The 17,202-nt window shown below is 36.5% G+C and overlaps 1 protein-coding gene across 4 annotated transcripts in view; it reads left to right on the forward strand.

Annotated features, from left to right (window-relative positions):
* The window catches only part of USP15 (ubiquitin specific peptidase 15), a 74,958-nt gene extending 58,072 nt beyond the window's left edge, over positions 1 to 16,886 (forward strand). For 3 of the 4 annotated variants that reach the window (XM_048065397.2, XM_048065398.2, XM_066992423.1), the window contains 14 exons: positions 4,378 to 4,551; positions 4,943 to 5,101; positions 5,780 to 6,004; positions 7,937 to 8,020; positions 8,111 to 8,205; positions 8,383 to 8,571; positions 9,391 to 9,506; positions 9,627 to 9,902; positions 10,200 to 10,270; positions 10,641 to 10,756; positions 12,568 to 12,717; positions 13,108 to 13,211; positions 13,790 to 13,878; positions 14,982 to 16,886. In XM_048065397.2, the coding sequence (XP_047921354.1) occupies positions 4,378 to 4,551; positions 4,943 to 5,101; positions 5,780 to 6,004; positions 7,937 to 8,020; positions 8,111 to 8,205; positions 8,383 to 8,571; positions 9,391 to 9,506; positions 9,627 to 9,902; positions 10,200 to 10,270; positions 10,641 to 10,756; positions 12,568 to 12,717; positions 13,108 to 13,211; positions 13,790 to 13,878; positions 14,982 to 15,167 (2,034 nt within the window). In that variant the 3' untranslated portion in view covers positions 15,168 to 16,886. Of the gene's footprint in view, positions 1 to 4,377; positions 4,552 to 4,942; positions 5,102 to 5,779; positions 6,005 to 7,936; positions 8,021 to 8,110; positions 8,206 to 8,382; positions 8,572 to 9,390; positions 9,507 to 9,626; positions 9,903 to 10,199; positions 10,271 to 10,624; positions 10,757 to 12,567; positions 12,718 to 13,107; positions 13,212 to 13,789; positions 13,879 to 14,981 lie in introns of those variants that run through there. The other variant, XR_007163790.2, reaches the window with a different exon arrangement.
* Positions 16,887 to 17,202: the final 316 nt, after the last annotated feature.

Here is a 17,202-nt window from a genome sequence, read left to right on the forward strand (position 1 = left end):
TGACAGGTAGAATCACTAAAAAGATAATAGTTTAGTGTTGGAATTAAAATATTCTAGTGAGGCTACAGAACTAATATGTATTGGGCTTACATGGCAGGGTTTTGGTAGTGGTGTGCTGCAGGGCTGGCCTTTGTGAGAAGAGTCAATCAGCTGCCCCATAAGGGCATCGTGACAAGGGCCAGTTTCAGCTGGCTCCAAAGGGACCTGCTGCTGGCTAGAGCTGAGCCAGTGGGTGATGCTGGTTAGGCCTCTGGGAGAGGAGATTGAAGAAGGGGAAAAAAAACTGCTGGGCAGCAGCATCTGGGAGAGTGACAAGCAAGAACCAGCCCTGTGGGCCCAAAGGTCAGTGCAGCAGGAGAGCAGGAGGTGCTCCAGGCACGCAGCAGCAGTTCCCCTGCGGCCTGTGGAGAGGCCCCTGGTGGAGCAGGCTGTCCCCCTGCAGCCCATGGGTCCCACACGGAGCAGATCTCCACGCTGCAGCCCGTGGAGGAGCCCCCGGTGGAGCAGGTGGATGTGGCCTGGAGGAGGCTGCGGCCCATGGAGAGCCCCCGCAGGAGCAGGCCCCGGGCCGGAGCTGCAGCCCGTGGAGAGGAGCCCACGCAGGAGCAGGGGTCTGGGGGGAGCTGCCGCCCGTGGGGGACCCGTGCTGGAGCAGTTTGCTCCTGGGGGATGGACCCCGTGGTACGGAGCCGTGTGGGAGCAGTTCTTGAAGAGCTGCTGCCTGTGGGCAGCCCCCGCAGGCTCAGTTTGGGCAGGACGGCATCCCGTGGGAGGGACCCCACGGGGAGCAGGGGCAGAGACTGAAGGAGCAGGGGAGATGAAGTGTTAGGGACTGACCGCAGCCCCCATTCCCTGTTCCCCTGCGGTGCTTGGGAGGAGGAGGTAAAATAGGGTAGATGGGAGGAAGGTGTTTTTAGTTTGCTTTTAGTTTCTTACTGCTCTAGCTTGTTAGTAATAGGTAATAAATTACATTAGCCTCCTTGTGCTGAGTCTGTTTTGCCTGTGACAATAATTGTTGAGTGATCTCCCTGTCTTTATCTCAAGTCCTTTTCATCATATTTTCTCCCCCGTTCCTTTTGAGGAGGGGGAGTGAGAGAGCGGTTGTGGTGGAGCTCAGCTGCCCAGCTGGGTAAAACCACCACAGTAAAGCACTAAAAATAATCTTTATTGTTCAGTTTCCTGTGCTTCTTAATGCTTCCCACACGCTGCCAGTTACACCTATGCTTTCTAAAGAGTGGACTCTGACAGTCTTTATAAATTGTTAGCTCTCCTTTTTGACTCAGTAGTTTAGAGTTTTTATGGACTGTTCGTGTGCACGTACATCAACAGGGCGTACAGTGTTGCATAATGCAGCTGATGCACAAAGTGCATGAAGCATCGTTTTGTCCAGTTGCATTGTTTGATCTAGATTTCTTGGAGGTTGATTATGATCCTCTCATAGTGATTACGTAAGCAGTTGTTATCTGCAGATTGTTCTGCTACAGATTTTTTTTTTCCTTTTTCCAAGTAATTAATATGCAGTGTGGAACTCTAATTCCAGTGTTAACCTTTGTCATGTTGAAGACTGATACTTCTGTGGCTTGTCTTATAGTTGGTGATTGGTCTTGGAGTTTCTGCATTGTTGCATTCTTTTTTTTTCCTGTGATCACCCAGCTCAACTACTAGTTTGGGTTCAAAGAGTAAACACTTTTCTTCACAAAAGTTTTGCTGATTAAGTAAAGCTTATGGAGACTGCAGTGCCTGAAATTAAGTGCCATTCTGTTGACTTGTTAGTTCACAAAGTTTTCTGTAGTTTTACCGTATTTGTTTAGCTGTTGTTATTTTCTGTTATTCTTCATCCGTTGGTATATATGCTAGTTTACCTATCTCTGTGTTTTTGAAACAAAAAAAGTAGGTTGAACAGAGCATGTAAATCTGGTGACTTTGCTGTCTAGTAGATTGCCTTGGTTGTAATAACTCCTTTTAACTGATGCTTTCTATAGGGCTTCCTTGATACCTACAATATATTACATCAGAAGGAGAAAATAAGAATATAGGCTTCCTTTCAAATTGGCTTCTGGATGCTTTGTTTCCCCTTCTGGTGTTAGTCATGATCTTAAACAGGCCTTCTTTGCCAGCCTTTTCAAGAAGTAAACATGCTTGCAGCTATTTAGCTTTGTCAATTATGTTGATATGTTATGCATCAGTGGATATGTGGCCGACTGTATTAGTTCTTTTAGGAGTTACTCTTCTAAAACTTGTGGTATCTGAGATTGTAGAAAAGATGGCAGCTCTCCATCTCAGAAATTGCCACGTTCAGGTAGATACTTGTGCATTCCAGTTCTTCTGTTAATGTCATCTTACACTGGAATGTGGAAATAGTTATAAAGAAAAAGGGAAATGTACTATAGTAATCTTCCTGCCTTATATGTACAGATATAAATGAATATTCTGAGAAAGAGACAAAACTAATTTTTCAGGTGAAAAGTGGAAAAACATATATTTGTTTTTTTGGTGAAACAACACACGGTCAGCACGCTAAGTGTAGTGCTTTACTAAAAATATATAGAAAAATTTGCTATTTCTGCATTATTTAGTTCCTTGTTCTGGACATTCCTCACACTAAGCTGATCAGCTGAACTGATTTGATCTCCTAAACCAGACCAGAAGAAAAGTGAGGAGGAAAAATAGTTTTTTGACAGGTTAGTGAGATAAATATGTTTATTGTGCAATCAGATGACTATCAGAACCAGCAGAGAACATGCATTTTTACGTGAGCTGTAGTTTATAGTTAGTTTAGCATTGTTTGCACTGTACTGTTTCCAGTTATCTGGCAGAACTTGGAAATCAACCCACTCATTCAGGTTGATACTAAAAATAATCTGTTGAAAGCTCTGACCATTTCTCTGTGGCTTTGAGAGACCAAGTGTTTCTCTAACTCTTAGCTGTGTATCAGTTCAGAACTGACGACATAGGCCTGTGAGGTCGGGGGATCTTGGGATGACCACTAACAGGAATAAAACCTCTTTGCTATTTGGCAAGAGAAAAATGAGCTTTTGTCAATGCTCTGTCCACAAGGGCCCATAACATAAGGATATTTTTTGTAATGTTCATGGCTTGTGAAAGCCTCAGGTGATGAGGGAAAGAGAGGAAGGAGTGTGAAATGGCCATGAAACTCAGCTCTCTCTAGCATATAACTGGTTTTTCTTTGAAATATTTCACAAGTGTAACAGGCAAAAAATAGAATAACTTTTTTTGCCCTGCTTAATAAACTTGTAATTCTGCCAGTCTCAGTTGTTGCATCTTGCACAGTAACGTATGTGGACCAAAATTTTTGTGTCCCCCCACCCTTTTTTTTTTTTTTTTTACAGAGAGGCAGGTGAGACTGATGAAATATCTGATCTTTCTTAGAATCTTTAATAGAATAAAGAATGCAGAAAGCCTAATAATATGTGATGAAAAAACTTCATTAAATCTATAATGCTGAGGCATTTCTGAGTGCTGGAAACATTGTTTGTGGTGTTTTTTTTTGAAATGCAAGGAGTAGCACACACAAATTCAAAGTAGTTCCCTAAAATTGTAAATGATAGTGCAGTGATTACATCCTGTTATTTCTAAGTGCTGTCAGAAAAGAGAAACTGGTAGAGAGGATAAATGATTATCTCAGTCTAAACTAAGGCCCTTGCTTTCCTTGAGCTACTTTTAGCAATGAACAGCTTCACAAAATTTAAAAGAACGTTTCACAAAACTTAAAAGAACATAGAAAGGTCTGCGCTAATTCTGATCCAGAGTCTGGTCCATTCAGCATAGTTTATTGTTCTCAATGGCATCTAGAAGCAGATGCCTTGGAGGAGAAGAAATTGGGCAAACATCCTCACGTTCCCTTCCTTCCTACCCCTGCCAAAAAGTGTTTCCAACAATTTCCAGCTCACTTTTTTTTCTGATATTGCATACTTTGATTTAATAAGCCCCACTGGCAATCTTTTCCAAGTACTTTTTATTGTCGCTGACACCTTGTAACTTTGGGCATTTATAACATCTTTGAGCAAGGAGTTTCATAGTGCTGCTATTCATTTGTCAAGAACCACCTTCTGTTTGTTTTGAACCTGGATAGAAATTATGTTGTCACACTGTGGTTGGTTGGTTTACTGTGTAAAATAAATTCTGACATAAAGCTTTCAAGAAACATCATCCATACATGACTTGTGATGATAGCCATAGCCAGTCTTGGTTTAAAATCATTATTTCTGGAAAAAAAAAAATATTTTTTTCCTTTCTGGCAGTAAGCATTACAGTGCAAAGTATTTTTTATGACTACTTTAGCAAACTGCAAATGTATTTTTTGTTTTTTTTAGAACTAATTCAATCATTCTAAAGATTCTGTATTTCTATTTACAGTGTCTGAGCAACACCCCTCCTCTTACAGAATATTTTCTCAATGATAAATACCAAGAAGAGTTGAATTTTGACAATCCTTTGGGAATGCGGGGTGAAATAGCAAAATCTTATGCAGAGCTCATCAAGCAAATGTGGTCAGGAAAATACAGTTATGTTACCCCAAGAGCATTTAAGGTTAGTGCGGAATTTAACCTGAATGTAAAATGTTAGGTTTGTTTTTGTAGTTTAAGCATTCAAAACTTACAAAAATATGCAACAATAAGAATTTGAAGTAATATTCAACTGTGTGTTGTCCATTCATGTATTTAAATATATATCCAAGTGGGTTTGTTTTGTTTGTTTGTTTTGTTTTGTTTTTGTTGTTGATGTTTTGTTTTAACAAACAGTTAATTGTGTCAACTGTCATTGTGGTTTGGTCTTTGTAAATTAATTTTGATTTCCTGTCTCTATTGAAAAGCTTATTTTCTTAAAGTTTTATCTTTTCAACTTTATGCTGTAGCATCTCAGAAATAGCTGTTCTGTATAATAATTAAGATGCTAGAAGTATTTCTGTTTTTCTTTTTAGACACAAGTGGGACGATTTGCACCACAATTTTCTGGTTATCAGCAACAAGATTGTCAAGAGCTACTGGCTTTTCTGTTGGATGGCTTACATGAGGATTTGAATCGAATTAGGAAAAAGCCTTATATTCAGTTAAAAGATGCAGATGGGAGACCAGACAAGGTAGTATTTTTGGTGTTTGACTTCTTGGTTTTAGTCAAAGCTATAAGTTGCAAGACACTTTTGCATCATTGTGCGTTGAAGGGTTGGGACATTGATGAGGAGTTGCTTTTTCTGGAAGAGACTTCAGAAAATAAGCCAAGACCTTAAAGTGGAGCTCTTACTCAAGTATATGTGTACACTTCTATTTTATTTGAAGGGAAGCGAGGGAGGTTTTAAATGCTTTTTGTTCAATTCAATGCTGAGTTCAGTTGGAAAAACAATTTCCATTCTGTTGTTCCTTTATTTTTATGTCTGTAGTATGCAGTGTTCTGTCTTCAAGACTCTTAGTTCAGGGAAACTCCTCTGGCATTGAGCTACAAACATACAAGTTATTACTCTTGTAGTATGAGGAAGTACAGATGGGATTTTTAGTTTTATGTTCTTATGTCCTGCCCCAAGCCTCCTGAAGTCTCTCTCAGGATTTGCGATGCCCAAAACTGAAAGGATCTCTGTCCTAGGAAAAGCATATGTCATTTGAACTGTGATCTTGGTAGTAGTAACATACCTTACAGAGTTCTTTGGAGTAAGATTTTAATGCCTTGGTGGTAACTTAGACTGTTCCATCAATACCATAATTAGTAATTCTTGCTATTCGTTTGCTACTGCTGTATCATAACCCAAGATGTGTTTTAATTACAGGTGGTTGCCGAAGAAGCCTGGGAAAACCATTTAAAAAGAAATGATTCCATCATTGTAGATATATTTCATGGCCTTTTTAAATCCACCCTAGTCTGTCCTGAATGTGCTAAGATTTCTGTAACCTTTGATCCATTTTGTTATTTGACACTTCCATTACCCATGAAAAAAGAACGCACTTTGGAAGTTTATTTAGTTAGAATGGATCCATTAGCTAAGCCTATGCAGGTAAGCCTCTTAGTTTATGTGTGAAATGCCTGATTCATGCAGCATTAACAATGAATCTGAGCTCCTTTATATTGCTAAAATTTACAAGTACAAAAAGCAAATCCAACAAATTTTTAGTTTTCTGACATATGTTCTGAAATGCCACTTAGAATGTCTGAGGAAGACTATAAATATGTTCTTACATTTCTATCCATTTTAAGGAAGATACTGGTAAGTTATTTATGGCTGTGTTAATAAGGTTTCTTAATCTTTAAAGTATATGTTTTCTTCATTTTTGATTTTAATGTTGCAATAATGGATTTATATGTTTTTAAATATATATATATAGGCTTAATCCAGACTTAATTCCTGAGTTTATTAGCCTCAAAAGAAAAATATCAGAGGACTGGTGATGTGATGCAAAAAAAAAAAAGGGGGGGGGGGGGGGGGGATAAAATGTGTTAGGTTGTCCTGAATTCCCCATGCTGTCTTAATAGTCAAACTATGCTTTGACTTAATAGTCAAAAGAAAAATTTTTAGATGGGATTTCTTTATAAAATAATCTCAGTTGCCTATTTTTTTTGGAAGGATAGTATTGCACACCTAAGAATGGCATGAAAAAATGTACATAGATTAATGGTAACAAAATAATAATGAAATGGTTCTCGCTGTAAGGAAGGATAGGTGAAATAAAATAATACACACTTTAGGCAGACTTGCAAAAATGCTTTAGTGTTTTCAAAGGCAGTATGAGTTAGGGAAATCAAAGGTAAAGGAGCAGGTATTAACTAATGGGAGATGAGTCTGCTAGCAATTCATTAAGTTATGAGAACAGGATATATTTTATTAAGGAAAAAATAAATAAACTTGGGGTGTAATCTGGCTGGATTTGCACAAGCGATGGACAATATTTGAAGATAACCCCTGTATGACATGAGATAGTAATGCAGGAATGAATATAGAGATTGACTCATAAAAGTGCACCTGAACACATGCTCTTTCCAAACTATAAGACTTAATGAGATACCAAATATATGCTGTACGTGTTAATTAATGACAGTTATAATGCCTTATTTCTGATTTTGTTTATATCTAATTAATTGTGTCTTTATTTACTATGCAAATAACTCAGCTATTTGGAGTTTCATTACCAGCTGCAAATGTACTGCACTAAGAAGCCACACAGAGGTTTTCTCTGTTAATTATCAGGTTCTGTTTCTGCAAATGAAATTATGGAGTTCAGCCATTAGCCATTGCATTCCAGGCAGAAAGTACCAAAGAAAAAGCTGTTAACACAATAGCAATCCATGCGACACTTTCAGTAAAGGCCATTGAGATATTTTGAGAATCAGTGGCTAAGACTAGTAATCAGGAAAGAATTCCAGAGTATAACCATCCGGAGCGGGGGTGGGGGATGGGGAAGATATCCTGCATTTTCCTACCAAAAACTTTTGGCTTTAGTTTTAAGAATACACAATATAATGCTTCACTTTTTTTCTCTTACGAAGTTTAGGCCAAAATGTTTTCATAGGACAAGTTAAAATAAAAATAAATTCTGGTAGTATTTTATAAACAATTTGTATTGTGTTCCAAATTAAAGAATATAGTCAATAGCATGCATAATATTTAGGTGCCTAAATAAGTAGATGCTGTTGAAGTACAAGTAATTGGTGCTGTTAGGTCTTCTTATGGAGAAAATAAAATCTGAAAAAGGACTTTATAGACCAATAAAAGCATTCAAAGTGTGCAATTTTGTATAAGTTGTGATGGTAACTACATTTTCAACATCTTACTGAATTTGTTAGTTGATTTAAATACTTTGTACCTTAAGTTCAAGAATGAAAGATGTGTATGAAGTATACTGAACATGTATTAAGGTTTTGGTTTTTTTGTTTTTCTCATGTATCTTTGATCTATTAGGAATTAAAGTGATTTTTATTTTATTTTTTTTAGTACAAAGTAGTCGTTCCAAAAATTGGAAATATATTGGACCTTTGCACAGCATTGTCAGTTCTGTCAGGTGTTGCTGCAGATAAGGTGAGAATAATTTCTTATATGAAGGCACAACATTGAACACTTTAACGTATATCAACCTGATTTAATCGTACATACTCCTTTTTCTTTTAGATGATTGTTACTGATATATACAATCACAGGTTCCACAGGATATTTGCCATGGATGAAAATTTGAGTAGTATTATGGAACGTGATGACATTTATGTGTAAGTACAGGTTACATGCTTCATGACTTTTTTGCAGTTTTAGTTATTTGCATAGATTAAAACCTAAACATAAGATAAAGACACATCATGTCTTTTTTATTATTTTCTTCAGTTTTTTCCCTTGTAGTCTTTTGAATAATAATTATCCTTTGTTTACAATTTTTTTTTCCTTTTTAGGTTTGAAATTGCTATCAATAGAACAGAAGATACAGAACAAGTTATAATTCCTGTTTGTTTAAGGGAAAAGTGCAGGCACACCAGCTACAGCCATAGTGGTTCTTCACTGTTTGGTCAACCTTTTCTCATAGCAGTGCCTAGAAACAACACTGAAGATAAACTGTATAACTTGCTGCTGCTAAGAATGTGGTAAGGTTATTGTTTAAAGAAAAACACAAAAGAAAAATGCTAATAGTTAGAATCAGTAGGTACCTATTTTTTACATGCATTGGTAACAAATTGATTAGATTTCAGTAATTTTTTTATTTGCTTTCTGCTAAATATATTAAATCTCAAATTTTAGCCACTTGAGATATGAATAAGTGTGGATTTTAATTTGTTTTTTATTGTTAGCTTGACCACATCCAAAAATTGAGAGGTAGGTGGAGAGTTAATTTGTCAGTTTACAGAAGTAATTTGTATCTGTTAGGTCTTGGTAAAACAGAGGTGTTTTGTCAGTTAGTCTGCTGTGGTTACACCTCCTGTATCTACTATACAAGTTTCTATTCTAATTTATATTATAAAACTGTATGGTAGGCACTTTTTCAAACCAGACTGGACTAAGTGTCATTATATGGAAGAAATTAGTTGTATAACCTCCAATTGAAATTTATGCTTAATTTTCTGTTGATGTAACTTTCCCCATAAGTGAACCCATATATTTCTTATTTTAAAAATATAGTTAATTAACAGTAAAAGATGTTGTTGCTCGTCAAATAAAAACTGATAGAAGAGTCAAGTTTTATAAAATCAAATAACTGCCAAAAATGTGAGATCATAGAGCAACAGAATTTCAGATGTGCTCGTAACAATAGACGTGTTAGGCAGTAGGTTTATTTATTCTAAATAAATCAGAAAGGATTGCAAGAATACAGTCCATTATAAAGGATTTGCTGTAACGATTTAATTCTCTGGTTGAACAATCAAATCCATTGAATCTTAAGTGTTGCTTTCATTTGTTACATTTAGCCGATATGTAAAAACATGCACTGAAAGTGAAGACACTGAAGGATCCCTACATTGCTGTAAGGACCATGGTATCAATGGTAATGGCCCAAATGGAATACACGAAGAAGGTTCTCCAAGTAAGACTGAATATCCAAACTTGTACAGTATTTTGTGTTCAATTTGAAATTGAAGTTAATTATGTATTGTCTTTCAATTATTGTTATTCTGCCTCATTTCTCCCTCCTCAATTGTTTCAGGTGAAATGGAGACAGATGAACAAGATGATGAATCCAGCCAGGATCAGGAACTTCCTTCAGAGAATGAAAACAGCCAGTCAGAAGACTCAGTTGGAGGTGACAATGACTCTGAAAATGGATTATGTACTGAGGATACTTGCAAAGGTCAACCACTCACGGGACACAAAAAGCGATTGTTTACATTCCAGTTCAATAATTTAGGCAATACTGACATAAATTACATCAAAGATGATACCAGGCATATTAGATTTGATGACAGGCAACCTAGGCTTGACGGTAAGTCACAGGGAACAGGTTGGGCAACATTTGATTCTGATGCTTTTTTCTCAGTTCCACAGAATAATGTTTCATTCTCTCTGTATGCTATTTGATAAACTTTTTAAGAGAAAATTCTGTAGAAATAATTTGTTCTTGTAATTAGGTCTTAGAAATGAAGAAATTGTTTGTACTTCAGTTTTTCATCTTAAATTCATGTCAGCCTTGTTTAATTTATTTTGAGTGTTTGCCCAAAGTTGATACAATTTGATGTAAAACAAGAAGTAAAATTAAGATAAAACATCTTTTTAATCTTAGAAAGATCTTTCCTTGCTTTGGATTGGGATCCTGAACTGAAGAAGAGATACTTTGATGATAGTGCAGCAGAGGTAAGCTTTTCATGTTGCTCCCCTTTCCATCACTAATAAAATTTAAATGTGAAAAATACAACTTACTGATTGTGGCATAGAGATAGTAAAACTCTTCAAAAGAAGCAGCTACGGTATCTTTTTTTTTCGTGTTATTGATAGTAAATGTTACCATAAATAAACTTCATTTACACATGTAAGTAATTACCAAATCTGAGGCTTAGAAATTTAGAAATAAGTCTGAAACTGTGAAAACTACTTTTGCTTGAATGGTTTCTGATCAGTTTTTCCATATATAGGAGCTATGTAGTTACTGTTCATAGTAAGACGACATCACTAAAATGAGTTTTGTTTCATTTGTTCTCTTAACTCAAGAAATACTTCTCTTTAGGATTTTGAAAAACATGAGAGTGTGGAATATAAGCCTCCCAAAAAGCCTTTTGTGAAATTAAAAGATTGCATTGAGCTGTTCACAACAAAGGAAAAACTAGGTGCTGAAGACCCATGGTAAGGACAAAACATTAAAATTTTCCCATTCTGTGGTTTGTGTTTCTCAAATTTTTTCAAAAACAAATATTATCACCGATACCTAATTGATTTCTTATGGTCTTTTTGAATCTTTCCATATATTAAATTCCAAGCATAGTTATACTCTAAAATAATATTATATATTAATTCACTGTATAACTAAAAGTTGTCACTTTATATGGAAGGTTATATTTGTATGGGAGATGATTATTCAGAATTAGAAGGAAGGGTGAGATCCAAAAGATATCATAACCTGTGAAATGTGATCCACAGTGAATTAATAAATACTGTGCCAGGTATAATACAACGGGTCAAACAAGTATTCTTTTCTGAGATGGGAAAGGTTGATGCATACTAGAGGTCTTTTTATGCAAATATATAAATTGCTTTGCATAAAATATGAAATAGGGATGTGCTTCAACAACAGACTCAAAGAATGGGGGATGTCTGTAATCAGTAGAACATTTCAAATTCATGTTCCAATCATATGTCATTAACTTTTTGGTAGAGACTGTTGCTGTGATTCATGGTTGTTCCAAATTCTGAATTGGAAGGATGTCGGAATATTTACAATTACAGGATTCTTCCATAAGATCATCCTTCTCCAGGATTGTTCTAACAGTTAAGAGTCCTCCTTAACACCTGAAGCTCAGAATTCAGTTTGAAAACAGGGTCTGCCACTTCTTTTGTGGATACTTAAAAGTTTTGGAGAATTCCAAACTTTTTTAACCAGAGATCCTCCTTTATTTTGGGCAGGGGAGAAGGCTGACTCGAAACTTCTCATTTTTTCTAGGTTGAGTAGATTATACAACACTGGACAAACTATTTGAGATACCATATAGCTCAAGTACCATGAAGTGCTTCCATTTTTGCAACACGTTTTAAGTAGAGTGTTGGAAATCAAAAATAAAATGAAATACTGGTACTGCTGAAGTAGAGCAGCTGCTTCTAGATACATTTCACAAGAAGTCATTCATCACATTTTTTTCTTGATTTGTCTGGTCTTCCCAGGTCTCATCACTCCTAGACTAGTGATATTTGTATTGCAGATACCCTCAGACAAATGAGAACACAGTTCTTCAGTCACAGCCTTCCCTTACAATTAGTGCAATGCGGTCTTCTGCAGCCCTTCCTAATTAAGGAATTAGGAATCTTTTCATCTTCTTTTCCTAGATCTTTCTTGTTAGATACCAAGAAGTGGAATATGCATAGGCAGCTTTACAGAAGAGTTGTTTTCATGCATGATTCTTACTTACTTTCCTCCCTGAGCCTTAGTTCTTGAAAGATTCAAGTATTCAAGTAGGGAGCAGAAACTTTTATGATAAGTCACAGCCTTTTTAGCACTTGCCTAATTAGAGAATAAATGTAGAGAGCTTTTGCAGGTTCCAGTAGTCATTTTAGTGGTGAGGGGGATGGGATGGGAGATGGATGGATTTGAAAACTGAAACTTGGAAGAACCACAGTTGCCTGTGAATTATGGACTCGCTTGTACTGAGTTTTCCTGACCTTTTGTCTTAATGTGAGAAAACTGCTTTAAGTAAAGACTACAGAGACTACTATAGGAGAAGAGATTGCTGTAGCGGAGGGTGATACTAACGTGTTTTAAACACTGTCAAGCTTCACTGTAAGCCTTCTTGCACAGCAGTATCTTGTGTTTTAAACTAGAAGTGGTATCAGTGTGTGTAAGCTTTTGCTCATTCAGTTCCTCCCATGTTGCTGGCTTTCTCTATAGCAATGTATTGAACATATATATGGACTGCACTTATTTAATTAGTATGTTTTTCTTTTAGGTATTGTCCAAACTGTAAAGAACATCAACAAGCTACCAAAAAGTTAGACTTGTGGTCACTTCCCCCAGTACTGGTAGTCCATCTGAAGCGCTTTTCCTACAGCAGATACATGAGGGACAAGTTGGACACACTGGTTGACTTTCCAATAAAGTAAGAAACCTAAGTGTTTTGGTGCTAGAAGGGTAACAGCATGACTAGGACATAAGTTTAATCCAACAATTGTGTAGAATGTTTTTGTTCTCAGCTTCCACGCATGGATCCAGTAACTACTGATGATAAAATGCTTGTAAGTGAAAAGTATGAATTTTATAAAAATATAATTAGAGTAGATAAGTATGGAAGAACTCTACCAAGCATTTGGGGTAAGATTACTGATTCTGGTTCCACTCTTCAGACTGAAAGAGATGCACTGTCAGTATGGTGTGGTATATGCATGTTTTATGGAAAATGTAAAGTAAAGGGCTCAAAACGCGAAATGGATTAATATATAGAGAGAGAGAACTAGTATTTTAATTTATTTTTATTTGTGCTTTTTAACAGTGACTTGGACATGTCAGAGTTCCTTATTAATCCAAATGCAGGGCCTTGCCGCTACAACTTGATTGCTGTCTCCAACCACTATGGAGGAATGGGAGGAGGGCATTGTAAGTTATTTCAAGTATAATCATTTTACATATCAACTTTTTATGTTTATTTAAGTATCGATCATTTTCAGTGAAAGCCATTTTTTAATGATTGAGGGATAGTTTTTTTTCATTACCTTGAAATGTTTTCACGGGTGTTCTAATAAAAAAAACTATATGAAATGAGCTTTCAAGGATAATTGTAGTCCTTTTACGCATCTAGTTATGGATATTGTGAAAAGAGAAAGGTTAGGAGATCTGTAAGAGCTACTGTAGTCTGACAATTTATTTTGTCTTACTCGTCTGTATTTTTGTACATTGTACATCTCATTGAAAGGAGAGAGAAAAATGAAAAAGTGACCGCGGGTTTTTATTTCACCTCTCCTTTCTCTATATACATTCTCCGTAGAAAGGGAATGTTATTGGTTAAGTGTTGTTTAAAGGAATGTAAGAAGTGTGAAAGTGTAAACTTTCTAATAGTGATAACAGATTTTTAGTAGTTAGAAGTCAAGTGTTTGACAATTACAAACTGTAGCAACTGATTGCAGTAGATCTAAGAAGATACAAAGTCCTTAAACGTTGCACTTTTGTTGTTCTAGATACTGCTTTCGCAAAAAATAAAGATGACGGAAAATGGTACTACTTTGATGACAGTAGTGTGTCAACTGCATGTGAGGACCAAATAGTGGCAAGTACTTTTTGCTTTTCTAAAACTGACACTGTTGATGATACTAACTTGAGGGAAGAAAAGCAAAGTGTTAGTCATGAACCTTGCAGTACATTTGTAGGGAGTAGATTGTCTCACAGTATCACAGTATCACAGATTTCTAGGTTGGAAGAGACCTCAAGATCATCGAGTCCAACCTGCGACCTAACACTAAGTACTCCACTAAACCATATCGCTAAGCTCTACATCTAAACGTCTTTTAAAGACCTCCAGGGATGGTGACTCCACCACCTCCCTGGGCAGCCCGTTCCAATGCTTAATAACCCTTTCGGTAAAGAAGTACTTCCTAACATCCAACCTAAAACTCCCCTGTCGCAACTTTCGCCCATTCCCCCTCGTCCTGTCACCAGGCACGTAGGAGAACAGACCAACCCCCACCTCTTTACAGCCTCCTTTAAGGTAACTCTAGAGAGCGATGAGGTCGCCCCTGAGCCTCCTCTTCCCCAGGCTGAACAAGCCCAGCTCCCTCAGCCGCTCCTCGTAAGACTTGTTCTCCAGACCCCTCACCAGCTTGGTTGCCCTTCTCTGGACTCACTCGAGCACATCCATGTCCTTCCTGTAGCGAGGGGCCCAAAACTGAACACAGTACTCAAGGTGCGGCCTCACCAGAGCCGAGTACAGGGGCACAATCACTTCCCTAGACCTGCTGGCCACACTGCTTCTTATGCAGGCCAGGATGCTGTTGGCCTTCTTGGCCACCTGGGCACACTGCTGGCTCATATTCAGCCGACTATCAACCAATACTCCCAGGTCCTTCTCGGCCAGGCAGCTTTCCAGCCACTCATCTCCCAGCCTGTAGCTCTGCTTGGGGTTGTTACGCCCCAGGTGCAGGACCCGGCACTTGGCCTTGTTGAACTTCATACAGTTGACCTCAGCCCATCGCTCCAGCCTATCCAGATCAACATGCAAAATAATCTATTAACATGCAAAAATAATCTATTATGAAAGCTTTGTTTATCTATATAATTTTAGCTTATGGGCCTAGAAGGAAAAAAGAAAAAAAGACTGATTTTAAATGTTTTGTCTGGAGTCTCATCAGCATATTATACTCTTCTCTTTTACAGTCCAAAGCAGCATATGTGCTCTTCTACCAGAGACAGGACACAATCAGTGGAACTGGCTTTTTTCCTCTTGACCGGGAAACTAAACAAGGTGCTTCAGCTGCCACAGGCATCCCATTAGAAAGTGATGAAGACAGCAATGAAAACGATAATGATATAGAAAATGAAAATTGTATGCACACTAATTAATGGAAGAACTAGAAGCCATAAAAGAGACTTTCTTACTGGGGATACCTATTGAAAGAGTGAAATTGCCCAACAAATTAAAAATAAAAATCTGAGATGGGGAATTTCAGATAACAGAATGTAAATCTTTATTACATTTTAACATGTGCAGTACTTGAAGTGAAACAATAAAACCTTTAACAGAAATTGTCTCTAATGCATTTAGTCTTGTATTCACAAGCTATATATAGGAAATCACAAATAAACCCCTTTTAAGTTTTCTGCTGCTGTTCTGATGGATTATGTTTTCTTTTGTTTTGGATGTGAGTTAATAACTAAAATGTTAAATCTGTGGACTTCTGACATTTATTTTCTTAGTACTGCAAGAATACTACTGCCAAGTCTAGCTCCTAGATGAATACATTCATGTACCTTAGGCTGTCACACAGACTACAAGTAAAAATGTCATAAATATATAAGCAGTAGTTTTCTTGAAACATCAAATTTTTGTTTCTCCCTAAAAATTAATATTTTTTTTTTAAATTCGATCATGATAGAAGAAATAGCTTGAAAAGGTGTTTTAACCTTTTGTGATATAGTTGAGCATCCAGAATATTACGTTCACCTTACTGCTGCTGTGGAACAGGTTCTGGATGTCATGCTGCATTAACAAAAAGATTTTCAATTAAATGTAAGTATCCTTTGTTGCTTGTTGGAATCTACGCTGCAGACATAATTCCTGTTATCTTGCTTATAAGACATGCATAATTTTAATCTGATGTCAGTCCAAAATTTAAAATTGTGCTGTAAGTTCTCTCCCCAGTTTTCATAGTCTGACAGCTTGCAAACTACTCTGTAATAGGGTCAGATTTAATAGTATTCTGTATCAATAGTAATGACTGTGCATCGGGCTTAGATGAGATTTTTTTCAATATAACCTGCCTTTAAATTGTTAATGAACAAATTGGTTTTAAAGGTAGGCCTGTTAATTTTCTTTGTGTGTTCCTGATGGAATTCACCATAGCCTTACTGCATATCTGAAAAGGTAACTCATTATAATAAGAGAATTGGCATTTGCATGTTCAAGTCAGAACCTGTACAGTATATAAGGCATAAAAACTTCAAATTGGATTTTAGTTGACTATGTTCAGGGGTCCAGGATGCCAAAATAAGTGTGACAGTTTGAAACATTTTTTTTTAATTTGCTGCTTTCCCTTTGATCTAGTTGGAAGAATGTATTGTTGATTTGTATACAATACTGCCTTTGAGAGGAACCCTTAACTGCAGGGGCACACTTCACATATCTACTACCTGGAGAATCGCTTTGTGTCCCACTGTTTAAACAGATAATGAAAAAAAAAAAGCAAAAAGTATGATGTTCTTCACTTGAACTAATCAAATACAATAGGTTATAAATTGTGTATTGTAAATAAAAGTTCACTCTGTGAGTGCACATTTTGGTAAATTATTTATTTATGTTAGCATTAAAAAGTTTAAAAAATTGCATTTGACCAGGATATAAATGAGGTATGTTGGACATGGCTTTGCTTTATACCTTGATATTAAAACTGGTGTTTCATCCTGGTATTTTAAAGCTGCTTTGAGGTTTTTTTTTTTTTAATGTAAACTAACCTCCTGCATGACAGAGGTTAAAATTTTGTCTGCACTTGAGTTCACTTGGGTTTACATTTGAAATGCGCATGTTTATTTATACAGATTTCAATAAAGCTATTCAAGGCCTTATTTAGTCTTTCAGTTTCTTACAAAAACTTTCACCACAGTATTTGTGTAGTGGGTAGTCTTTGTCTAATCAGAAGATTTCTGTTATCATCAGTTACAAAATGGCTATTTAACTACCAACACAGAATAAGATTAATAGCATTTCCATAAGATAGTATGTGTAAAACATTCTGTTCTGTCATTGTCTGGTTCTAAAAAGCATTTATAAGGAAAAAAAATGATGTGATAAATAAAATTTAAAAATACTGTAATAATTATCAAGTGGGGAAGATATTAACCCTGAATTAGTTTGTGGAATGAGGCAATAATATTTAAGATT

The sequence above is a fragment of the Anser cygnoides genome, chromosome 1 (assembly GCF_040182565.1).
Source record: "Anser cygnoides isolate HZ-2024a breed goose chromosome 1, Taihu_goose_T2T_genome, whole genome shotgun sequence".
In the NCBI taxonomy this organism is placed as follows: domain Eukaryota; kingdom Metazoa; phylum Chordata; class Aves; order Anseriformes; family Anatidae; genus Anser; species Anser cygnoides.